Here is a 26,436-nt window from a genome sequence, read left to right on the forward strand (position 1 = left end):
TGGGACGGGCTTCATCTTTTCAGAAAAGCCAGATTCCCAACTTTGGAAATCCTGCCTCTGTCCCTCTCTGTCCCTTGATAATATTATCCTCCCTTTCCCCCAGAAGCCTGTCCTGTGCTGTCCCTCCCACCCCTGGCACCCTCCTCCCTTGCAAGGATCATCCAACCACCTTGAGTTTCTTCAGGGACTGCGTGGCAGAGTGCAGTGCTCGTGTGAGGAATGTCACCTCTCCTTCCTGTCTTTCATTTTTCCTTCCCTTTCTGTGGGGTTTTTCTGGGGAGGGGGGAGATCCCTGGTGATCCAGCAGCTCCGTTCTCCTGCCCACAGGTTCTCGATGTGAGTCCCAAGCAGGATGCACCATGTGTCCCCTGCTCCAGCTCTGACCATGATGGCCACCCAGACAGTGCCTCCTCCTCCCTACCAAGACACCCCGCAGGTGAGTGTCCTCCAGACCCTCAGGTCCCCAAACTCCTGCATTACTCACCTTGATTTCCTAAATAATGGCCATTACAAAATATTTCACCCCAGAGCATTCATCTCAGAGACTGGCAGAATTAAAACCTTTGGTGTCAGTCTTCAACATTGAAAGATTCTGGGTAAAACTATGGGGTTTTTTTTCCCTTTTTTTTTTTTTTTGTCTTACGTCTTAAGCTGCAGCAAGGGAAATTTAGGCTGGATGTTAGGAAAAAGTTTTTTACTGAAAGAGTGATAAAGTATTGGAATTGTCTGCCTGGGGAGGTGGTGGAGTCACCATCCCTGGATGTCTTTAAAAAAAGACTGGATGTGGCACTCAGTGCCATGGTCTAGTTGAAGTGTTAGGGATGGGTTGGACTCGATGATCTTGAAGGTCTCTTCCAACCTGGTGATTCTGTGGTTCTGTGATTTTGGGGTCTTTGGGTCTTCTTGGAAAGCTGACATGATTAAAACCAGCAGGTTAATTAGCTGGAAAGATGAAACATTTGACTAAACCAGGACAGGTTTAGTCATAGGGATGGCCATGATTTATTTCAATGGCATTTTTAAATAACCTGTGGCAAGGGGACAAAAAAGATTTCATCTCCAGTGGTGCTCTAAGCAGTCAAATAACTTTTCCAAGCATCATATGGAGTCAGGTTATTATAAGAAGAGGAGTTTGTCCCAGAGAAACTCTTCTGGAGCACCCCAGTGGGCTGGGCCTGGGAGTTGAGGATGGATTTCAGAGATGGTCCTGCACCTTGAAGCCCATCCTGAGATTTTTTAGGGCTAAATTTATATCACATTTCCACTTTTCCATCGACAGTGACTGAATAGGGGTGATCTGTATCGTGCACTGAGCCAGCTCCACATTCAAAGCAGCTTTTTTTTTGTTCACATGGAAAGTTTTTTCCACATTTGCTGCATTTCTCACCTGCAAAAGCAGAAAAATCTCCCCTCCCAACAACAATAAAAATAAACCCACCAAAAACCCCAAAGCCCCAAGCCTTCCCTCTGCAAGCTAATATAAATAAACTGACTTTTACACCCCTCCTTGAATCAACCCGTGTCTCCTCTCCTTTCTCCTCGTTTGCTGTGGTGGGAAAAGGTCACTTCTCCCAAACGACACCTCAGTGGGGTTTTATGGCTCCTCCAACTTCTGTGTCATCATTTACTCGCTTCGCTGCTCTGCCTCCAGTAGGGCTTTTTTTTTCTTTTTTTTTTTTTCTTTCTTTCTTTTCCAAATTTTATTTTTTTTTTCCCCTTTTCTCGCTTACACAGCGGGGGAGCCACGGCACCGTTTGAGTCCTAATGGGCAATTTAAGGGACTTTTCAAATAGCCGACATTTCCTGGAGCATCCTTTGGTGACCTCCCCTCTCCCTTCTCCCTCCCTGTCCCTTATCTGCCCTCTGTTTTAATACATTGAATTTTGGGGACCCTCAGGAGCATTGATGACCAAATCCTTCCTTTTTTTTTTTTTTTTTTTTTTACCTTATCAAGAGGGTTGCTCAAGCGTTTCTCTTTCTGTTTAGTGGGTTTGGAGGAAAAGCTGCAGCCAAAAATTGATTTTTTTTTTTTTTGACTCGTCTGCGACCGCTGTGAACTTTTCACCTGAAAATGTGGGATTTCTAGGGATTGGAAAAGCAAATTACACAAATTTCTTCTCCCTGAAAATGGGAAGAAATGAGGAGAACTGGTGATAAATGGAAAAATTGTTGATTATCAGAGCTACAATGAGCTCCTCCTCATCACTCTGGGGTGAAGAGTGTTAAAAAAACAGATTTGGGGAGCTTTGCTTTCATGTTTTACAGCAGGGGCTGTGCAAGCTGTCCCCCTCTCTGTCAGAAACAGGCAAAAACAAAGCAGAAATGAGGGGAAAATCTGCATTTTGGAAGGAAAAAAATGTTTCCTCAATCAGTGGAATCTTAAAGGAACGTGGAGCATCTTTTACACCAAGCACGCTCTCACTCCTTGAGTTCTCTACCTGTTGAAAGTTAAAATCTGCATTAAAATCAGTTTTTTTGTGATGAATGAAAACAAAAAGCCGAGGAAGACTCTTCAGCCGTTTCATTGGCAAAAAGAGGTTGTTTTAAAAATAGGTTTTTTTTTCCTTTTTTAGCATGAAAAGTGGTGAAAGCAGCTTTGCCCTACCAAAAAAATGCTTCTTAGGTGGTCACAAGAGGGACAAAAAAGGACGGAGGGGGATTTATATGTTTTATTTATTCTAAAAATATATTTAAGAAAATGTGTTGCTAAAAATTGGCCTTTTATTGTTATTAAAAATTATAATTTTTCAAAAATTTCAGCACAGAAAGTGATTAAAAGCATCTTCCCCCTCCCTGCCAAGTGGTTACAATAGGGACAAAAATGACCGATAAATAAATAAATAAATTTACTCTGGGAGTATATTTTGAAAAAAAAAATTAAAATTGGATGGAGAAGTTGATTTTTTCATCATTTCCAACACAGAAAGTGATAAAAATAACTTTCCTCCTCCCCCATAAAAAGTGCTCTTTTGGTGGTTATAACAGGGACGGAAATTAAAAATTGTGAACGTGGTTCTATCTTTTTTAATTACAAAAAGATGTTTTTAAAAAGTCGCAGGTTCAAAATTGGGTGGAGATTGGGATTTTTTTCAGTAGGAGCCACAAAGCCCCCCCAGTTCAGCAGGTTTTTTGGACTCAGAACTGCTGTTTTCAGCATCCCACTAAGGAGTGGGTTAAATGATAATTTAGGGGATTTGTTCTCTGGACTTGGCCACAGTGTTCAAATAAAATTTAAAGATGGGGGATTATGATTTAAATCTGCCCCCCCAAAGCCCAGGAGCAGCCATCAACAGCAGCAGAGGATTTCCTCCTAAAAGAGGAAAAAAACCCCAGAAATATCATCCCTAAATCCCAGAAGTTTATAATATCCAAACCCAGAATTATTGCACCTGAAATCCATAAATTTGTAATTCTTAAGCCCAAAAATATCATCCCTGAACCCCAGAAATTTGTGATAGGCAAACCCAGAAATTTATAATTTCCAAACCCAAAAATTTATAATTCCCAAACCCAGAAATACCATACACAGCTCAAGCAGTACTGCCTCAAAAAAAAAATGCTCTTTACCCAGGAGCCTTACAAAATCTGAGATTTTAAATGTTTTTTTTAACTTTTTTTTTTACTATTTTAGTTTTTTTTAAAACTTTTTGTTTTTTACCTCTTTAAAGCCCTTTATTATTTTTTGCGTGTTCTATATTTAAAAGGACATTTTAAACAGAATTTAATTTTTTTTTTCAACATTTTAGCATCTTGTAATGTATATTCTGTGTTTTAAAGCGTTTTAGATTTTTAGATAGTTGCAATCATATTTTTTTACATTTTTCTACATTTTAGTTAAATTTTTAACGTATTTGTAAAACATGTTTTGATTTTCACATTTTTGAATGTATTTGTAACATTTAAAAACTTTACTTTTCCAGTATATTCGTAAACACATTTTGAACATATTTGGAACATATTTTAACAAATTTTCAACAGTTAACATAACTATTGTCATAATTATAAATTTTTCTTCACTTTTTTTGCTGTTTTTTAAACAGCTTTTTGTGCTTTTAATTTTCCTTTTTATTTTACCATTCTCCCCCCTCCTGCAACTATTTTTGGCCATTTTCCAGGGGGGAAAAAAACCAACCCAAAACCCACCTGTGTTTTTTAGCAAAATTTACAACTTTTACACCCATATATTCCCCTTTTCCCACTACCAGGAACCTGCTGCCTTTTCCCTCCCCACCTGCTCCCCAAAAAAATGCCATTTTTGGCTCCATTTTTTGCCTTCCTCCCTCCTGAACTACAAATCCCCTCCATCCCAGCATCCTCTCCCCTCTTTTTCCATAGACTTGGAATTATTTTTAGTTATTTTTTGTTCTTTTCTTTAGTCCAAGGTGAGGTAATGGCTTCGGAGCAGCCCCAAAGGAGGCTTTTTTTTGGGTAATAGCTCAATTAGTTGCAGACTTGGCTGGAAATAGTCAACTTGGCAGGATGCAAAAAGGGCTTTGGAATCCTGGTAAATAACTGTGATGAGTGGGGGGAGAAAAAAAAAGGGAAAAGGTTGGGGAAAAAAGCCATTTTTCCCTGCATAAATGTAATTTTCCACAGAGATAATAGAGAGAAAAAAGGGGGAAAAGGGAAAGAGGATGAGGAGATATTCAGTGATGTGGCTGGAGCATCCCAAAATCTGCTCCTTTTTTGGTTTTAAATGGAAAATGGGGGAAAAAGGAGAAATCCCAACTGCTGGGATCAGGAGGGGAAGTGAACCCCAAATTTCACTCATTTCTTTAGCACCAGGGAAGAGAAAAGGGACAGAAATGGAACCTGTTGGGAGAGTTGGAAATTAAATAGAGCCAAATGAATTTGCAGGTGCTGGAGCCCAACTTTGGAGTTATGAACAATAAAGGAGATTGAAAAGACCAAAAAAAAAAAAAAAAAGGTGGGAAAAAAGCGACAGCAAAAGGTCAGGCTGGAGATATTAAAGGCAAACATTTTAAAAGCAAAAGGTATCATGATTTTGGTCCAGCTTGGGTTTATAAAGTTTTACATATTTATCTATAAATATACATATATACACGTTTACTCTAATTAATGGCACGTTAATTATGTATATGAACATTTTTTAATATATTAATAATCACAAATAAATTTAAAGGCATATTAGACAGAAATATGTATAAGCCCATTTCTGTATAAACCCAGAAATAAATATGGAAGTGTATCAGACAAATAATATATGTTATTTATATCAAAACACAGACAGGAATAAACATTGTATTGATATAGGTAATATATAATTACATATAGATACAGAAATAAGTGTATTAGACAAATAAATAAATTATATATATAACATTTAGCAAGAACCAGAGCTTCCTTTTGCTCTGTGCCTTGAGGGAGGACTGAACATTTACAGGTAAAAATAGGCAAATACTGATTTTTTCACAAATTTCAGCAGAGAGGCAGGCAAGCCAACCACTTTGAATTAATTTTCCACTCAGATTTTAGGCTGAAACCACTGGATTTGGGGTGCTGCTGATGCATTTCAACCCAAGCAATTTCAAATTCTTGCTGAATTTTTTTTAAATGGAATCTTGTGACTATAACACAAAGCCCACCTGTTTGAAGCCCGACAGCGAGTAATTCAGATTTTTTTTTAAGGACTTGATAATTTTAAGTGAAAAGTGCCCCTAAACCCCTGTTCCAGGGGTGGCATTTTTGGGGTGATGCTGGAAGGATGCTCAGGGATTTGCAGAAGCAATGGCACAGCCACATCTCCCATCTTCAAGATCCATATTTACCTAAAATCACTGGTTTTAAAACAAGCACAAGGTTTGCTCTCAGGGTGATTTTTGGCACAGCACATTCCCATGATGGGGCTGAAGTTGGGTGATTTGGGCACGGGCACCAAAAAAAGTTGGATTTCTTTTGGCTGTGTCCTCACAGCTCCGTGGTGACTCACTGCTGGGCTTGGGGAGCTGGAAGAGGCTCACCTAATTTTGGGCTAAAATTGGAAATGGCTGTGTCTAGACAGTAATACCTGCTTTGAAAGAGCTCTTGGCAAACCACGGCGCTGCAGCTGATTTAATCTGGGACTGTGAACATCCCTTCCTAAATTACCCCACACAGTAAAGTCGGTGGGACTTTAGTCCTCTATTTTCCTCTGGTGAAACATGGAAAAAGTGGGGGAAAACATGCTAAAACCCTCAACCTTCTCTTTCCAGGCACACCAAATACCTGTGCAGGTTTTACCTTCAGCAGAGCGCCGCATCCCAAACACCCGAAATTCCGCGCGGAACGCCGTAAAACCCGTCGGGAAAAGCACGGCAAACCCTGTTTTGATTTGATTTGATGATTTGATTTGATTTGATTTGATTTGATTTGATTTGACACTCTTTTTCCCTGCCCTCCCCAGATGACAGCCACAGCCCAGCAGCCCACCAAAGCCCAGCCCGTGCACCTCACCACGCCGGCGGCCGCTGCCAACGCTCCGGTGCCGGCGGCGGGCGGCGACCCCCAGGCGCAGCTGGAGGCTGACAAGAGGGCTGTCTACAGGTGAGGCAAGATAATTGCATTCATTAGTGCCTTTTAATTAATGGTTTCGTTGCTCTAATGCAGGGTTGTTGCATGGAGTCGGCGATGCATTAATTAATGCATCGGTTCCCGCGTCGGTTCGTTGGTGCGTGCGTTATTGTTGTGCGTTATTAATCTGCTCTTCTTCTGATGCATTAATTAACACACGGGAAGGGGGGAATTAGCAATTAGCTCCTTTTAGCAATAATAATCATTGATTATAACGTGTGGTGATGGAGCTCCTTTGTGGACTTGGTTCTGCAGCATCTCTGCCCTTCAAAATATTCCAGCTCCCGTCCCAAAATTAACCTTTTTTGGGGGCAAAGCCCTGTGATCTGGGGCTGAACAAGGAGTGAAATGTGCAGTTCCTGCATCTGTACAGGATGTGGGCAGTGATGGGCAAGGGATGGGTGACTCCCAGTCCCTTTTTTGTCAATTTGGGCATAATAATGCGTTGTATTTTAATAGATGCAGTGATGTTATTGTTTAACATTAATGATGCAAATAGTGTAATTGTATAAGTAATGTGTAATTATACAAGTGATATGTGATAATTTATAATATTAGAACATAGAGTAATGATGTAAGAGTAACAATATTCTAATATAATGATGATTAAAGTTTAAGGTTTAGGATTAACCTGTCAATGACCAGGGCTGTGGGGGCTTGTGAACCAAAAAATTGCAGCTTGGACTTGAAGGAATTAAAATATTTGTCCTCCCAATATTTAAATATTACAATGCTGAAAGGTGAATGAAAGTATGGAATAAACTCACTCTTTCCCAGGAAGACACAAAGGATTATTTGCTGCAGGTCTCCCAGTGATGGAAATCATTTCCTGAAAGCAAAAGAAGCCATTTGAGTACAAACCCACTTTATTTTCTCCCTTCCATGAGGAGTTCTGCAGCATCTGTGGGATAAAGGGAAGAAAATAAACCCCACCTTTGGAGTTTTCACAGCCTTCTTTGGAAGGTCAAAGACATGCAAAGAACACCTGATGGGAGATATCCCCCCTAGAAAAGTGGGAGAAAATTTGTTGTCCTGTTCCGTGTGTGCACTTATTGCCCAAACCTGGATGCTTATTTTTGGGTACTGTTTTAGCCAAAACAACCCCACAAATTTTATATTTTTATATAAAACAAATATATACTACTATACGTAATGCATTATATATTTACATAACATTAACTTTTTTTTTTTTCTGAATATCCCCCTATCCAATGGTTAAAGTGGATGCTGTGTATGTCATTAGGTATCAAATGCACACAAGGATTTTTCTTAGCTCTCCTAGATCCATTTCCCTCCACCCAAAACAATGGATTTTTGTTAATTTTCAATAATTGCAGCAAGGCAGAAGGCATTGGCTGTAAGCATCGGTCGATCAAGCTGGAGGGAAATTGCTGGGAAAATGTGATGGGAAATATAAAAACTGATGGACAAGTCACCCCGCCGGGTTTTATGCCCTAGCAGGAGGTTTATCACCCGTTAAAAAAAATAGAAAAAAAAGGGGAAAAAAAAAATCCTTCCCCAACATTCTTGGTGTGGGAGCAGCTTGGCAGGGACTGGTCCAGCAGTGTCACTTCTCAGCTGCAATTTTCTCCCAGCTGAAATGTTCTCTTGACTTTATGCAACAGCGGGGCTGGGACTTCCCAAAGGATTTTGGACCAGAAAAGATGATGCTCCTGAAGAGAAATGATGCTTAAACCACCCGAGCACCACAAATTGGATTTTTCCAAGTGGGAAATGGCTGGATTTCTTTGATTTCTTTGCATTAAGTTTGGTGGGGGGGCTTTTTATGGTCATTTTTTTTTGGTTGGTTAGGTTCTTTTTTTTTGTTTTGTTATGTGTTGTTTGGGGATTTTTTAGGGGAAAAGGGGTAAAAAAAATGAAATTCCTGTTGTGACTTGCCTGCTGTGCTGCTGGCTGGGCTGAAGGTGGGAAATTAGGCCATTAGAGGAATTCATTCCTCTTTATTAGCCCGTGTCGAATCCTTTTTATTAGTGGCTGCAAACGACCTCTCTCCTGCAGGAAAATGTCAGGGCTGGTTCAACCCTTTCATTTGGAGGATTCCCCGGCAAAAAATAAACCCCAAGTAAACAAAACAAGGTTTTTTTTTTTTTTTTGTTACAAAACCGTAATCAGCAAAAGCAGATTTTTCTACCCTAGAACTCTCCTTCATGCCATAGGGGTGGTTTTCCACCTCCCTAACACCAGAGTGGGGAAAATCCTCCTGATTCCCTTGTGCATCCTGGATATCCATCTATCCCCCCACTGCAATTTTCATGGCAAACAGGGGTTCCAGCTCTCAATTTTATGCCACAGTCTCCACCTGCTGTGGTGGACTGTCCTTTCATCTGCGTGGTGTGGCCACGGAAAGGCTGGAAACGGAGAAAATGGTGCTCTGGATTGGGTTTTTTCCCATGCAAAAATGGAAAAAAAAAAAAAAAACCCAACAAATTCCACAACAATTCAGCATAAAGCTGCTGGCAAACCCCCAAATTCCAGCGCTCCTTGAGACTGTGCTCACAGGGTTCCCTCCCTTAACCCATCCCTGGAGATACTGGGCCCCAATTTCCCCTTGTGTTTATTATATTGCTCATTTTATTATTTTGCTTCATTTAATTTTATTTATTCGCGGATTTGATTGGATTGGATTCCACTTCATTTTTTTTTTTAATTTTTTATCTTAGGTTTTAAATCTTTTATTCTATTGTATTTTCAGCTGAAAAGAAAACCATTCCTTCCTTCTCCTACTCCTTACCAGCCCCCAAACCTTCCTGGGGGTGCAGAGCAGCACTGCCCCTGTTGTCAATACTGAGGGGCTTAAATCCCCCCTTGGTCAATCCTCCCTCAAAGAAAAGGGGTTACAAATTGCTCAGGGACTGTAACCCCCTTCTCCCCTCCCCAAACCCCCATCCTTGGGGTAATTCCATGCCTCTGCTCCTAATTGATGGAGCAGCTCTGGAAATGGCAGCAGGCACCTGCTGCGGTGCTGCCGGTTCCTAAATCCCAATAATTCAACCTTCCACCTGGAATTTGCCTTTCATATCCCTTGGCTAAGCTCCAGCGGGGCTCCTGAAATTATGAAATGATTTTTCCCCCTTGCCACTCTCTGCTCCAGCCTCGGTGAATCTTGCATTAAACCAGGATCAGGACAGATTAAACTATAATATGCTGTGGTATTAGCGGCTGCAAATGAAGACTTAGCCGAGGGGTTTAACCCCTTCTCCTGACTCTGACTCCAAAAGGCTGTAGGGAAGTGATTTGTAATCATCTTTTGGGCCATCTTTTGGAGATAAAATGGTGGAGCCAATCCCATTGTGCTCGGATAACTGGAGTGCTGTGGGAGACCATTCCTGCAAGAGCATTTTGCATTTCTAACTGGAAAGACTCCATAAAACATTTTTGATTTGAATTTGCACAGCTGGAGAGGCTCAGTCAGGCTTGCCCTAAGCTGTGGTCTTCACCCCGTGTTGTCAACGTGCTTTGGTGCTGTTTGTGTGTTTGCATTTTGTATTGCGTTGGTTTAGTGTCATCACTGGAGAGATTTGAATTTCAAGAACTATAAATCCTTGTTTTCAAGATAATCTCATGGTAAGAAAGCAGTGGGATTTGACCCATCTTTGTGGACTTGTCAGAGGTGCAGAGACACCTCTTGGTGGAGGAGCAGCCCATAACAAGGTTAGTCCATAGGGTGCTGCAGGCAGATAGAAGTCCCCATCCATCCCCATCCATCATGTCCAACCAACAGAGACATTTTGAGGTAAAATATTGCCATCAACGATCAGGTGCTGATGGCCATCCTTGAAAGGAAACACCACTTGGACAGCAGATGGCTCCAGGACATCTTGGCTATGTCCAAGACACAGCCTTTTTGCCTATTTAGGAAATGCTGACTTTGGTCGATGATGGAAAACACCAAGACATTGGAACAAGCCATTGCTCAATGTAGGAGTTAGTGAATTTTATGATTTTTAAGCTTTTTTTTTTATTGCTGGAAGAGATCTAGAGGGAGCACTTCCAGTGTGACTTGGGAGTGAGGTTTGCACTACCAAGTTCTTCCAGAGTGGGAGGGAATGGATGGATGGATGGATGGATGGATGGATGGATGGATGATGGATGGATGATGGATGGATGGATGGATGGATGGATGGATGGATGGATAGATGGATGGGTGGATGGATGGATGGATGATGGATGGATGGATGGATGATGGATGGATGGATGGATGGGTGGATGGATGGATGATGGATGGGTGGATGGATGGATGGATGGATGATGGATGGATGGATGGATGGATGGATGATGGATGGATGGATGGATGGATGGATGGGTGGATGGGTGGATGGATGGATGATGGATGATGGATGGATGGATGGATGGATGATGGATGGATGGATGGATGATGGGTGGATGATGGATGGATGGATGGATGATGGATGGATGGATGGATGATGGATGGATGGATGGGTGGATGGGTGGATGGATGGATGATGGATGATGGATGGATGGATGGATGGATGGATGATGGATGGATGGATGGATGATGGATGGATGGATGGATGGATGGATGATGGATGGGTGGATAAATGATGTGGGGCAGTGGGCATTAAAGCAGTGGGCATTATGGGTGGTCTCGTCTGTCCTCTGCAGGCACCCACTGTTCCCACTGCTGACGTTGCTCTTTGAGAAGTGTGAGCAGGCGACGCAGGGCTCTGAGTGCATCACCTCGGCCAGCTTCGATGTCGACATTGAGAACTTTGTCCACCAGCAGGAGCAGGAGCACAAGCCCTTCTTCAGTGACGACCCCGAGCTGGACAACCTGGTATAGGCAGCTGGGGCTTGGCAGATGATTTTTGGGGGTTGTGGAAAAGGTAGGGGGTGAGGAACAAATGAAGATCTACCACTGTGTCTTTGGACTCTGTAGTGTTGGTCATCTCGGCAATGTTTTTCACAGACCTTGTGAGACCTTTTCTGAGACGTTTTCTGGAAGATCCCCTGTAAGAACAGCCCCTCTATCCCCTTTTGGTTCGTTGTCCCACACAACCTCCATGGGGTCAATGAGGTTCCTAAGAACAGCTGAGATCGCTGGCTGGTTTGCGCCCCAAAAGTTCTAATCTCTGTAGGAATTACTGCAATAGTGTCAGCAGTCTCATCTGCCACCATCTGGTTTGAAGAGTCATGGCCAGCTCATGTCCTAGAAGCAGGGCAAAAGAATTCCTTTTTCCATAAGGCAATGGATATCAACAGTTTGGAACACTTGGACCGGTTTTGTGGATTCCCTGCCACATCTACTCAAATTTCCTACTGCATCCATTGCTGCTGGAAGGTGCCTCAGAAGACTCTGCATGGGATTCTCTTGTGTTGACCTCAGGCAATATCCCCAAATCCTGTTATTTTGTCCAGAAAGCATCCAAATGTGGTCTCCATGGCAAACATGTAGGTAGACATGTTCGTGGCACCATCCTGATGCTCCACAAGCAAATTTTCAAGATCTGAAGAGGGAATTCTGTGCACCTCTGATGATGCAAATAGCAAAACACCTTCCCTGAGGGGTTATGTGTCTCCTGGGACCTGTTGCAGAGGGATTTCCATCCCAAAAAAGAAGCAAAATCGGGCAATTCACAGGCTTCTTTTTCTAAGTATTGCAGATATCGAAGAAATGATTTTGAATGATGATGTATCACAAAGGGAAGAACTAGCAAAACTCATCTAGGTTCAAGAGTTACTGTTTTTTTAAAGAAAAAGCAAGAGAGGATTTCAAGGTGAAGTAAAATCCAACATGTTTGTGCCCAATTTCAGCTTGTGGAGGAAAGTTTTTAACATCCCTAAACCAAGAGTCTATGGAATGCCTTCCAAAAAATTCACAGGCCAGGCAAAGTCCCTTTTGCATACTGCTAAGCCCATTTTGCAATAACTTGTAGTCAAGAACAGAAATTGCTCTGGGAAAAGCAATAAAAAACCCCCCAAAACACCCAAAAAAACCCAACCCAAGCAATATTTTGGATTCTTTCCGTTTTTGGGCTGAACAAATGCTGAGGTGCACCAACAAACCCCCAGTGCATTAAATTGCATAAAAATCAGTGTAATGGTCTAGCAGGAGGAGAGAAATGGAGCTAGGTAAAGCAAAAAGTATCTACAATTTTGGGAAAGGAAAACCTATTTCTGTATGTATCAAGATGAAACATCACCAGCAAATAGTGAGTGCAGGAAATGTATCCACACTGGCTACTTTCAGGTTTTTTTGTGGTTTCTAAAAAGAAAAAAATCCTATTTTTTAGGCATATTCTGAAGCAACTCTTGCTTACAAAACTTGGCTATGGGCAGTTGGCTTGATCCCATTGATCCCTTGTATGACCTTGCAGCACTTGATACATTATAGTAATGTCTTTCTCTATCTGTTGCAATGTCTTTCTGTATATCTGTATCTCTGTTTATGTGGGTTTGCCCTAGTTCTAGTACATAGCTGGATGTATATTTTCTATCCAATACCCAGAACTCCAAAAAATGAGGACCCACTTCAGTGTGAGTAACTTGCATCCAGATAAAGGAGATGGTTGATAGGATGCTGGAGAAGCCCATTCCTGTTGGTGGGAGGCACTAGTCGAAGGAATTTTGGGTTAAAAAGTCTTGCAGTGCTCAAAACTCAACATTTCAACCTGTTTTTTAGCTGACACTTTTCCCCTATTTACATTTTCCTTTTTTTGTTGTTGTTGTTATTTTTTGGATGCTGTTTTTCCTTTTTTTTTTTTTTTTTTTTTTTTTTTTTTTTTTGACGCCACCCATTCACCAGAAATTGGTGATGGCACAGCAGGGCTGTAAAGGCCAGTGGCATTAGCTATCATTAGAATAAGAGTCATGTATTCCTCGCTGCCAAGATGCACATAATTAGAAATTAGAAAAAGGTCAGATCTCACCATTATCAACTCAATCAGCTGCCGAGTGCCACACAGTCAATTAATTCAGCATCTGTATTTTTTACAACCCCGCGCACGTACGCCATCGGACTGTAACTCTTTATCCGGACAGATATACGACGCAGCGGAGCAGGGACATAAAATGAGACCCTAAGCAAATGAGCTGAGATAATTGAGAGATTTATTTTTTTACATATATGTGTCAGGTCTTCTTGCCTTTGCCCTTGAATATTGACTTTCATGGCCGGTGAGCCCTGGGAGGATGTGGGCACGACACCTCCACCTTGTGTTTTGCCTGCATCAACCACCAAAGAAGAAAAAAAAAAAAAAAAAAAAAAACCAGAAAAAAAAAACCACAAAACCCCCATAAATAAAAGATTTTTCCAGCCTCAACTCATCATCTCTGTTTTTCACCAACCAAAAATTCACTTTCTCTGTCGTGGAGCTGCAACTGGAGGCTGGCCCTGGATTTTTCAGGATGTTTCCCAACCATGGCAACTTGCAGTTTGTAAAGATGACCACTAAAATTTGCAAGTTAAAAACACTCTTTGAAATGCAAAGACGCTTTGTTACATAAAACCGGATTTATTGCCCCGGAGTGAATAGCTGAAATTTTATATATTATGCAAGATTTCAAACAGCGGCTGTAAAACTTAAGGTTTCAGCTCGGTGAGAGGAATGTTTTATGTGTAAATTTTTTAAGGTTTATGGGGTACGTTTTAATGAGGCCCAGGCTTTGCACCAGCAACAGCTCACGGCTGAGCTGCAGCCCCGTAATCTTGTTAGAAGAAGTGGCCTCCAGAGAATAACCAAACACTTTTCAACAACGAGGGGTTTGGCTTGGACGGTTTTTTTTTGGGGCACGGGGAGCAATTCCCATCAAGGCAAAGGTGAATTTGGAGAGTTTTTTCCTCTTGGATCTCAGGGTTATGGTTGATGGGCGATGAAAAGGAATGCAGATATGCAGAGGGATGGGCTCTGGGATGGGTTTTGGGCAAGAATGTTCATTTCTTGCACGTGTTAAGAAGGGAAATGAATTTCATTCTGCTGTAGGGGATCAGGTCTGCGTTAGATTTTGGGGGAGAATATTGATTTTGCCTTTGTGCCTTTGTGTAGATGGTGAAGGCCATCCAGGTGCTGCGCATCCACCTCCTGGAGCTGGAGAAGGTCAATGAGTTGTGCAAGGACTTCTGCAACCGCTACATCACCTGCCTCAAAACCAAGATGCACAGTGACAACCTACTCAGGAACGACCTGGGGGGGCCCTACTCCCCCAACCCCTCCTCCATCAGCCTCCACCCCCAGGTAACGCCTTAAAATTCCTCTCTAATAACCACTCTTGCACTTGGGCCAGCAGGGAGTTGGGCCAGCAAAGTTTCACACTTGCTCTACAGGAGTTTTGGCCTCCTGAAAAGTCATTGGAGTCCCTCCCCAGGAATTTAAAAACAATCCTGTACCTTACTCATAGAGTGCAATAAATGATATTGCGGTGACTTCTTTTTCCTTTATTTTAAATTTTTTTATGTCCTTTTTTTCAATGTTTGTGGCTCTGCAAGAGAGTGAAGGACTCCCAAACTCCAATGTTGCAGCAATTAAATGTGAGGGCGAGGGAGCTGTGCACGTGTATGGGAATATAAACAAGGAAAATGCATTCTTTAATGAAAAAATGCTGTTTATTGGCAGGAAGCACAGAAACATCAGGATTTTCTTCACTGCTTCTCTCTCACTTTTTGTTTCAAGGCAGCTCAAAGGATTTTTGGGTCTCAGACAACCCTTTCTAGCTTCACTGCTCCTTTTTGTGTCTCAGCAGATCTTGCAGTTCTACCCCAGTATGATCAACATTCCCTTGACTTCTTCTTTTGCATAATTTGGATTTTAGCTGGGAGAAGAAGACAATTGGTGCTTCAAGCATAGTGGAAGAGCACAAGGAGGGGCCTGAGAACTGCAGAAATATCAACGGAAGTAGCCAAACCAAGTTGAACTTCTGGCTTTTGGGACAAAATAAGGGACTGTAACTCAATATTCAGAAAAGAAGTTGCCCATGGGTTGGGTTTTCAGGTGCATCTCCAGTGCAGGGAATAAATCTTGGCTGGCTGTATCCCAAAAACCTCAATGCTATATTGTGTTCCTCTAGGGCATTTCTCTCTCTCAGACACTTGGTTTTTGGGGTAGAAAAATGGAATTTAGGGTTGCACAATCTCACCAGAAATGAATGCAGTGAACCCAAAATAATCCAGGTAGCTCCTGGGGCTTTCCCTAAAAAGGAGGCAGGTAGTGGGGCCTTCTTAGGGCTTTTGGGGCATTTTTAAGGTGGTGGGAAGGGAAAAAAATATTATTTTTAGCATCTCAGCTCCAGGTGCTGCAGAGTTTGAAGCTCCCAACATGATAAGGGAAAATCCCCCAGAAAAGTTCCATTTCTTATTTGGGTTCCCTGAAAGCACCAAACCACTTAATCATTGATCTAAGAAACCCCATCCACACTCTATATTCTAATAATCTCTGGAAATAGACTTATTATCCCTTCGCTGCTTTATGGAAGCATTCCTTATGATCAAAATTAGCAAGACACTTGCATAAAAGAGAACAATAATTGCTCAACGAGCATCTCGTTTGTAATTTATTAGTTTCTATTATTGTGCATTGCCATGGCAACAGCTCACATCCCGGGTGATGAGAGAGATGTTAGATATGAGCCGACAAAGCTCCCGGTCCCAGCAAATGGAGATGCACGTTTTTTATCAGTAATTTTCATGAAAATAATAAGTGAGGGAGTTAATGAGATGGAAAGCCGTCCTGTGGCTATTGTGAATTTTTTTTCCCTCCTTCCTTCCTTCCTTTTTTTTTTTTTTTTTTTAAAGTGTTGATCTAATTAGAATGCATCGGTCAGGAAAAGTAATGAGGATTTAGTGTCTCACAAAGAGGTGGGGATCATATCAGAAAATTAGCACAAGTCTTTGGAAAATAATCAGGCCCGTGGAGAGGTACCAAGCACTTCTGATTCCTGGAAACCAGGAGCTGCTGACATTTCCCTTCTGGGCCAGACTTGAAAGTTGAGGAATTCAAGTGAGGATTTGGAGGCAGTTGTGAAATAAATGGGAACAGACCCAGGAAAGACCCAACTGGAGGAGAAATGTTGGCTCAGCCACTGATTTTCAGCAGGTGGAGCTGAAATATTCAGAGTTGTGGACCACAAAAGAGCCACCGTCTCATCTGGTCATGGGATAAGGATGACAGACTGGTGACAATACAATGGCAAATATTTTCTGTGTCCAGCTATGCCATGTCAAGTGCTTGAGTACTTCAGCTCATTGAGTATCCCTGAGTTTGCATGGCTAAAAGGAGTGGAAATACTCTATATCCATCCACTGAGTTTTAGAGGTTAAGGATGCTCCAGAGAGCTGGAAAATCATGGGATTGGTGTTTAAAAAATGGCAAGTGGGATGAGTTCTCTGATTATCCTACTGGTTTCATGCTGAGAGGAGGTGCAAGAGCAAATGGGCTGTTAATTTAGGATTTAAAAAGAAAAATCCAGATAATGAAATGTAATTAGTATCAAAGAAAGAAGTTTCTCAGCAAATAGGTTTTCTTAGGGTTTAGAAGGAGGATCAATTGTTTTGTGAGGAGTTTGTGACCAAGTTTGTCATTAAAGTGAAATATTTCAGGTTTTGGCTAAGTTTTTTACTGCAGGACATGTTTAAAAAATTATGGAAACACAATAACAAGGATATCAACCAAAACTGGGAAAACAATGTCTGGACGTGTCAAAATGTTATCACAGGACAATCTGTTGGATTTCCCTGGTGCAGCCAAAAAAGATAGTCCTTTGCCTGCTTTTATTTCTGCTTTCTAAGATGGAAAATGCAAGAATTTTTGGAGATGCAAAATGCCTGAGATGGTGGGAAGATGAGAAAACACTCAGACAAGGTGTTTTGACTGATGCTGAAATCTTCTCCTCTGCCAGGTCCAGAGATGATTCCTGGTGTTGGCCAAGTTTGGGTGACAAATTTGGGGTTTTCCCATGTGATGAGTCTTCCCTGAACTTTCATTACCTTACAAAGATTTTTGTACTCTCTTTTTCTCCGTTGCTGCCTTGTTTTGTGCTTTGCTTTGTCTTGTGATTGAGTCGTTGCCGCTTTGTCCAAGCAATTCGTTTTCTATTTTTGTTGGTTCCTTTTCACTTGACTTCATCCACACTGGGTCCTTTTTAGCCCCCTCCCTTTATTTAAGGAGTATTTTTTGAGCTTTTTCTGACCAGGATGGGAGAGGGGGAGATCCTTTTTTCATGGAAGAAGGAGGAAACCAATTTAAATCAATGCTTTACTTCAGCTTTCAAAGGGAGCTCTATATAAATCTTAATTTATCCAAGTTTGCCCTGTGATCAACCCTGGATTTATCTTTATTTAAATCCAACTTTTTTCTCATCCATTCACCGAGGAGCCTTTTGAATTATCTTACATACCTTTGAGTTTGGCCAACTCTTTCTTGGCAAACCCATGGGTTTATTTTTTTTTCTCCAACTAATCCCAATTTCCCCCAGCACAGGCAAGGATGAGACAGACATTTTGATAGATTGTGTACCACCCAAAACTGAATGTCTGTGTCATAAAGCACAAAGGCAAGGACAGCAGCTCAAGTAGCACTGGATTTCAGCACTTTCTTACAATTTGGACATTTTCCTTTTTTAAGAAAAAGGGGTTTTTTTGTGTCGTGTCCCAGATAATCTTCATTGAAGTGGCTTTTAATTCAGAGAAATCATGATTTAGTTTGGAGAAATCATGTTTTAATTAGGAGAAATCATATTTTCCTGTTGATCAGTGCTGAGATGTGGGTCTGCAGAGACACCTAGTGATGCATTTTTTTCACACTCAGATTTCAAAATTGCCCAAAGCATTTCAGCTCGAGGGTGGTGCAGCACCAGCACTGGGTGCCCAGAGAAGCTGTGGCTGCCCCTGGATCCCTGGAAGTGTCCAAGGTCAGCTTGGACAGGGCTTGGAGCACCCTGGGATAGGGGAAGGTGTCCCTGCCCATAGCACAGAGCAGAGCAAGATGAGCTTTAAGGTGATTCCTTAAATCACCATTCTTTGATTCCGTGAACTTCCTTGAGTCTCAAAATATAAAATACATAAAATATTTTCCACTGCAGCAAGACTGCCAAGCCTAACAGAATTTGGCTGACATTTGCAATCTGAGGCAATTGGTATGCAAAATATATTTTTTAAAATCTTCTTGGAGATACCTCTCTATATTTATTTGAAGGTGGAGCCTCCACTTCCATTGGGTCACTTTGGTTTCACAGTTCTGTTGCAGAAAGACCATTAATTTCTTTAATAGCTCTTTGTAATAATTACCAATATTTTGTCTTTTTGAACACCAGTGAAATGGTGTTCTGGGTGAGTTTTCCTCTACACCACAAAAACAAAGGCAATTTTTTCTCATCACAAAATACTGTTGAAAATGGCTTTGACCACTGTATAAGGAAACAGCAGTTTCTTGTTCCCATTTTCTGATATTCCAAATTGCTTCTACCCATTGCACTTCCAAAAAAGGTGTTCTGGATGCCTTTCTTTAGGAAGAATCCTGGAAAAACAAGGCAGGGGAGGAAGGCTAGAGGGCTTCAAGCTGCTTCAAACTTTTGGTTTCACCTGGCCATGTCTGGCTGCTTTTTGGTGTTCTCCTGCACCACATTTTTTTTTTATGAATATTTCCACTGTGTTTATCAGCCAGACCTTTTGCCAGGGTCAGATCCAAGAGTATGCAAAAGACAGTGATTTTTGCTTTCTATATCCTGAGAAATGCTCATTTCTCAAACTGAGAACTACATCCCCCAGAAGACTGGAGGTGGGGAAGGAATACTAAAAAAAGTGCAAGTATTTTACAGTCATATTTGCATTTTTAAAATTAATTCAGCTGTGGAAAGGAATGTCTGGGAAGTGAATGAAAAATTCACAGCAATTGCTGCAAAATTTCCAGATAAGAAAAATAACAAAAGTAACTCGTGGCAGAGGCATTGGGTCCAACATGATCATTTTATCAATATTGCCAATATTATTTGCAAAATCCTGCCCAAGGGGAAGCTTTTCCCACCATATTCCCACCATAGCCTCAGTTGTGGCACTCCTCTCTTCCCAAAATGTCACATTAAATACTCAAATAGGCATTTAAATATTAAAATAAATAATCAAGTAATCATTCCATTTGGGGTTTTTTGGTGGTTGTTCCAGAGATGGGCCTTAAAGTGAAACTACAGCTTTTGGCTCAAAAAATTGCCCATTTTTCAAGTAATTAGCTTAAAGCTGCAAGGAATTATATCAATGGGGTTATATTATTATTAACTTCATTATTTTGCTGTGAGAGAAACTGTGGTGCTCACCCTGAATTTTAGCAAAGGCTGCATCATCCAGTCCCAGTCAAAGCACAAAAAAAGTAGAAATGTTTATAAAGAAAAAGATTAAAGAAATTCCTTCTGGTCCCTCGTGATCTTTTCTTTTTTTCCCCCTTTCATTTTTGTAATGGAAAAGAGTGCACAAAGAAAACAAGTTTGGGGAAGATGCTAAATGCGTGCTTTGCAGAGCATAAATCCTTATGTTTCCATCTTTTTTATTTATTTTTTTTTTCAGTTGCAACAAACTGAAAAAAACCCCGATTTGCTGCGATTTTCCCCGTTGAACCACCGAAATTAAAAAAAAAAAATAAAATAAAAAAAAAATGGGGAGGGGGGGGAGGGCGGGAAACCAACCAACCAACCGATGGCAAAACTCACGGGTTTGATGTTTTGTTTTTGTGATGTTTTGTTTTTGTGCAGGAGATGCTGCAGAGCTCTCCAGCAGCTCTGCCACCAGCATCCAACCCCCCTGCAGGCATCGTGGTGCCCGCGGCCACGCTGCCCCCGGGCAACCTGGCCATGGGCACTGGCAGCAGCTCGCCCGCCGTGCCAGGTAGGCACTGCAGGGGAGGTGCTGGGCAGCTGGGAATTTGGGGGGTTTTGTTACCCCCTCCCCCCCACAACATTTGTTTTTGGTTTTATTTTTTCCATAGGTGGAGCCCTGTACCAGCCCGTGACGATGGTGACGTCGCAGGGCCAGGTGCTCGCCCAAGCCATCACCCCTGGTGCCCTGCAGATCCCCAATGCACAGGTAAGGCCTTCCCACTTCACATTTTAGCCCAAACTTTGTGCTGCTGCTGGAAGAATCCCCCCGTTTCTCCATAAATTCAATTCTTGGAGTATCTTAAATTTTTAATAAGCAAGAAACGTTGATTAAACCCATCTGTCAGGTGCCTTTGGGGTACCTAACAAATTCTAGCAGTGACCTTAAGAAGTTATAACAATGCTTAAAATATTACAGCATATAATAATCTTATTATTATGTATAATCAATATTATATTATATATCGATGTATATTATGTATAATCAATACTGTACTATATATAGTATATATAACATATTTTACAATGTATAACAATAATAATGTTATTTCATGCACTGTATGGCATGTAACAATATTTGCTCTTTGTAATGTGTGATAGAACATTCTATTTTATTCCTTATGCTTTATTATATACTGTGTACTGTACATATTGCATATTCTGTAGCCCCTATTAATTATTATATATAGGATAGGATGGGATGGGATGGGATGGGATGGGATGGGATGGGATGGGATGGGATGGGATGGGATGGGATGGGATAGGATAGGATAGGATAGGATAGGATAGGATAGGATAGGATAGGATAGGATAGGATAGGATAGGATAGGATAGGATAGGATAGGATAGGACTGATATTACTGCTGATATTTTATAGAACTGGGATTACTGGCATTGCCTGTCCAGCACAGCAATCATGGCACTTGTGGGAAAGGATCATTTTTAGGTCTTCCTTTCTGAATTTGAGGGTACTTTCCAGCTATTTGCTCTGGTTTTATTCTTTTTTTTTTTTTCCTGCCATTGCAATGAGTTATGCAATGATCCCTGCATTCTTGCAGTGAGACAATGATTTGGAGCAGAACTGGATTTCTTAGTACAACTTGTCCGTGAGCTCTTCCCAACCCCTATTCTCCAGGAATTTGGAAAAAAAAAAAAAAATTTCTGTAACACTGCTTCCTGTGGGCAGAGCAGCAGAAATTCACCCTCATTATTTCTAAAATGCCCCATTTTAATTGCAGGAGCCTCTTATAAATCGATCAATAAACAGCATTTTGAAAAGGGGTGGCACCTCCCTGGCAGGTTTCTTTTTGCCTGTGCAATGCTTAAAAATTTTCTTTCTATAATATCTCTCCATTGCAGGTTTAAATCTTGCAGCAGAACCCTTTGTGGTGGGAAAAACATGTGCACAGGGAATATTGGGGCAGGGAGAGAGCCTGGACAAGCACCTTTGGATGCTCTTCCTGTGCCACTGGCATGATTTATTCAGCTGGAGCCCAGGGGAATCACAGGGACCTGCTGGCCTGATGTTTAATTCATCCAGGAGAATTGTTTTGATGAAGACTTGGGGAAAAAATTTCCCTTTTTACCTCAAGTGCTTAGATTTCAGTTTAGTTCCTGAATCCTCATTAAAACTTCTCTTGCAGCAAGATGCTTCTTTTTAATTTCTGGGGGGCAAAAAGCAAATTGTGGCTCAATGGGCATCTCCCTTCTTGTGGTGGAAATCAGCTGGATGAGGAACATGGGTTTGCAAGGGGTTGGTGAGTGGCAGGGTTATTTTTTTAACTTACAGTTGAGAAAATCATCTTTTTATGAGGTTTGGGTTTTTTTCTACTTTATTTTTTCAGGTAAAAGTGTTTTCCTCCTAAAGCATACATTAAAATTGTTCATGGCATCATCACCGCACTCCCCAACAGTGCCATTACCCCTTAAAAAGCATTGAAAAAAAAGAAAAAGGAAAATAGATAAAAGATAGAGATCCTGGGAGAAAATCTGCATTTATGCAGATTTGGCAGTGCAGGAAATGGATTTTGGATGCTCCTTTAAGTGCCAGGTTTCTTTCACCCATCCCACTTCCATTTTGGGTTGGTTTTGCCCATTTTTTTGGGTCGCCCATCACCGTTTTCAACCAATTCTCTCCCCATTCCTTTTCTCCTGACAGGTGAACCTGGATCTCACCTCCCTCCTTGATGGTGAGGACAAGAAGTCCAAGAACAAACGGGGCGTCCTGCCCAAACACGCCACCAACATCATGCGCTCATGGCTCTTCCAGCATCTCATGGTGAGCTCCACAGCCACCAAAACACCCTGCAAGATGGGAAAAAAAAGGACTAAAAGCCCAGAAATTCTCAAATCCTGGCTGTGGTTTGTCGGAATTTGTGTTTGGAGGTGCAAAGTGGTTTGTATTTTGGGAGTATTTTGGGAACAAGCGTTGTCGCTGCGGGTTGGAAAAGGTATTCTCTTAAGGCAAGAAGAAGAAGAAGAAGCACACGAATCCAAAAGGGACTCCCATGGCTTTTTGAGGATGGATAATTGAGCATTTTTTTTGCAGTTAACAGCTCCAAAATATCCTTTTCTAGCAAGCTGGAATGTGAGAGCTGCTCATAGGTAGGGTTGTAGTGCATCAGCCATCAGTCAAAACTCAGAATTGCAAAATCACCCTGTTTTGGGGGACTGGAGATGGAAGGGAGAGGGAACTTAGATGCAAACTGGATATTTTTGTGCATGAGGAGTTCTCTCTTGTCAGCAGGGCTGGGAGAAGGGCAAAAAGCCAAAAATCCCACATTTTTTCCTGCATAATTCAGCCAAGAAATCACTTGGAACTGGTTGCAAAGACTGGCTCTCCAGGAAGTTGGAGTGGGGGAGATCCCCAAGGCATCAGTAACACAGAAGGTAACAGCTCCAAGGAGCAACTTGTGATAAAAATCAGCCAAGACATGAAGCAGCAGCAGGTCGGGAACTTCCCAGCCTTTTTTTTTTTTTTTAAATAGAAAATTCTGGATTCATTGGAATGAGGACAAGAGCATTGCTGTGTCGTGCATCTCCCGTGTTTCTGGAGGGCACAACTGCAGATTTGGAGGCACAAAAAGGATTCAGAAGAGCAGAAACTGCAAACCAGTTTTCTGCCAGGTGCCAGGAGAACCTCATAGTTCAAAATTCCCAAAACTGAATTGAAAAACCAAAAGAAATTCTTCTGCTGGATGGTTGGACCTCTAATCTCAGCATGGTCCTTGTGGTCAGAAGAAATTTGGGCTTCCCCAAAGCCCAGAGATTTCTCCATCTGGTGTCAGAGATGATGCAGTTTTTAAGCAAAAATGCTCATCATTTTTCTGGAAGTTTTGGAGCAGCAGCAGGAAGAAAGAATGTTAGAAAGAATACACCAAAAATGGAATATTTCTGCTCAAAAAAAGCCTTTTTTAACCACTGAGGCCCCAGTGGGAAGCGAGTCCCCAGTGTGTGCTGACTTTGGGTGGTGTTGCCAAGGAAATCACACTGATCTGGGGGCTAACAGCTGAAAAAAAAAATCGTGGTAATTGTCACTGGCTTGGGGCTCCAAAACATGCCACTTGGGGCTGGTTTGATAATAATTTCATTTCTGGGGTTGGAAAAGGGCATTTTAGCACAGTTGGAAGGAGGTTGCTGAAGCTTGGAGTGCTGGTGGTTCCCAGTGCTGATGTTTCAGGGCTTTGAAGCACAAATCCCACGTTTACCAACAACCATCACTGGGAAATTGCTGGAGTTGAAAAAACAAAACACCAAAACCATTTTCCTTCACGGAAAAGCGTTTGATGGAAAAGCCCTAAAGGTACCCAGGGAAATCCTGATGCTCTTGGATGCCACCATTCAACAAGAAGCCATGAAATTTAGAATGGGGAAAAAAAAATCATTATTTTTCCCTCAGGGATGACATCTTGCATGCAGAGATGTAATCTTGCTACCCCATCTCTCTTTTCTTCCAGCACCCCTACCCCACAGAAGATGAGAAGAGGCAAATTGCTGCCCAAACCAACCTGACCCTCTTGCAAGTCAACAACTGGTGAGCAGATACTGACATTTTTCACCCTGTTTTGGTGCTGTATAATGCTTTTTTTTGGGGGGGGGGGGGGGGATAACTTGGGTGGTTAATGCTGATTCTTGGGGTGTCCTGCACAGGGCCAGGAGCTGGACTCAGTGATCCTGGTGAGTCCTTCCAACTCAGCATATTCTGAGGGTTTGTGACTGGGATTTCTGGGAGACGAGCTTGGTTGTGTTTAGTGTCAGCACTGGTTTGCAAGATCTCAGTGCCCTCTCCTGGCAAATCCCACGTGCAGCATTCTCCCAACTCAGCAGGAAAGATTCATGCAGAGCTATAATATGCCACAGGCAAATAGAAATACACCCAGGTTTTTGAACCACAAAGCTGCTTTCTTAAAGTATTATTATTATTATTATTATTATTATTATTATTATTATATTACAACTCATTGATTTGCTACGATGTTGTTTTGACTGGGCATTGGTGTAAGAACTCCGACTTATTCCAGTGTTCCCTCTTTTCCTTGGGAAGGTTCATAAACGCCCGGCGGCGCATCCTGCAGCCAATGCTCGACGCCAGCAACCCGGACCCAGCCCCCAAAGCCAAGAAAATTAAATCCCAGCACCGGCCCACGCAGAGGTTCTGGCCCAACTCCATCGCTGCCGGCGTCCTGCAGCAGCAGGGTGGCAATTCAGGGACAAATCCTGATGGTAAGGACCACCCCCAGTGGCCTTCCAGGAAGGAGTAGCTGTGCATTAATTATTAATAGCAATTATCTTAATCGGTAATTTCTAGAGATCTTTATTGAGCTGTGGGGAAACACAGGAGGTGGCTCGTGCAAGAACGTCCTTCCAGTTGGCCACCACAATGATCACTCACTGTGGGGCATGGCTTGGGTCATCTCCTGAGGAGCTGGGGAAGGGAGGGAGGGGAGACATGGAAAGGTGGAGATGAGAAGACGGAGACAAAATGGGAAGAGAGAAGAGGAAGAGAAAATAGATTATGAAAGTGAAGAGTAGAGAAGATGGTGACGATGAAGAGAGATGGTGAACAAAGAACAGATGAGGAAATTGAAGAGAGAAGATGAAGAGAAGGTGAAGAGAGCAGAAATGAGAAAACTCCAGACCAGATGAAGAGGAGGAAAGGTAGCACTTGAGAGAAGATGAAGAGAAGATCTGCCCCACCAATTTGGGCATCTCCTTGCTCAGAACTAAGGTTTCCTGTTATTTAATGATACATTAACTAATAAAATTAAGGATTGAACCTTGGGGAGTGACTGGGGTAGGTGGGACACTCTCCAAACTTTTCACTTGAATTATTCTTGGTTTATGCACTTCTTTTGTCCTTTCTGGATTACCTGGGGAGTCCTTATTTGTGTACTTTGAATTCCAGGCTCGCTCAGTATGGACAACCTCCAACCCCTCTCCTCAGCCACTGCCACCATGGCCATGCAGCAGGCGATGCTGGCAGCCCACGACGACTCCCTGGATGGCACCGAGGAAGAGGAGGAGGATGAGGAGGATGAGGATGAGATGGAGGAGGAGGAGGAAGAGGAGGAAGAGCTGGAGGAAGAGCCTGGTGGCCTCCCGGCAGCACCTGGCGCTGACCTTGGTTTGGACCACAGTGACTCACTGGAATAGCTCCTCCTGCACCCTCCCAAATCATTGACAGCACCAGATACAAAACTTCCCCCCGAAATGCAAAAAACAAAAAAGGCAAGAAGAAGGAATTAGTGAGAAAAAAGCAAACTGGCAGCGCTGGCAGAGGCCCTGGCTGCCCACAGGAGCACAGGGACCACCACGGCAGCGCACGGAAGCGAAGGACACACGTTTACAAGGCACATATTGTGGCCAGATTAATCTTTTATTTCGGGTTTTATTTTTCTTTTTCCCTTCATTTTTTGGTAAGCGAAAGCATTTTTTGGGGAAAGTTGTTTTCCCCACGTGACACTCGGATGTGTGGCGGGTGAGCCGCTGCGACCATCCCTTGGTGCAAAGAGAAGTCAAACCAACCCCAGGACT

General features: G+C 42.2%; 1 protein-coding gene across 4 annotated transcripts; it reads left to right on the top strand.

Annotated features, from left to right (window-relative positions):
* The first annotated feature begins 352 nt into the window (after positions 1–352).
* Positions 353–26,055, top strand: PKNOX2 (PBX/knotted 1 homeobox 2). 4 transcript variants are annotated; one of them, XM_062508646.1, is made up of 10 exons: positions 353–436; positions 6,404–6,543; positions 11,215–11,386; positions 14,595–14,783; positions 20,281–20,413; positions 20,514–20,611; positions 22,562–22,681; positions 24,360–24,436; positions 24,947–25,125; positions 25,808–26,055. In XM_062508646.1, exons 1-10 carry the CDS (start codon positions 353–355, stop codon positions 26,053–26,055), a joined length of 1,440 nt encoding a protein of 479 aa, XP_062364630.1. The 4 variants fall into 4 exon arrangements, with proteins under 4 accessions (XP_062364630.1, XP_062364632.1, XP_062364633.1 ...); XM_062508648.1 differs by lacking the exon at positions 353–436 and having other exon boundaries at positions 20,293–20,413; XM_062508649.1 differs by lacking the exons at positions 353–436; positions 20,281–20,413; positions 20,514–20,611.
* The last annotated feature ends 381 nt before the right edge of the window (positions 26,056–26,436 follow it).

The sequence above is a fragment of the Cinclus cinclus genome, chromosome 25 (assembly GCF_963662255.1).
Source record: "Cinclus cinclus chromosome 25, bCinCin1.1, whole genome shotgun sequence".
Lineage (NCBI taxonomy): Eukaryota > Metazoa > Chordata > Aves > Passeriformes > Cinclidae > Cinclus > Cinclus cinclus.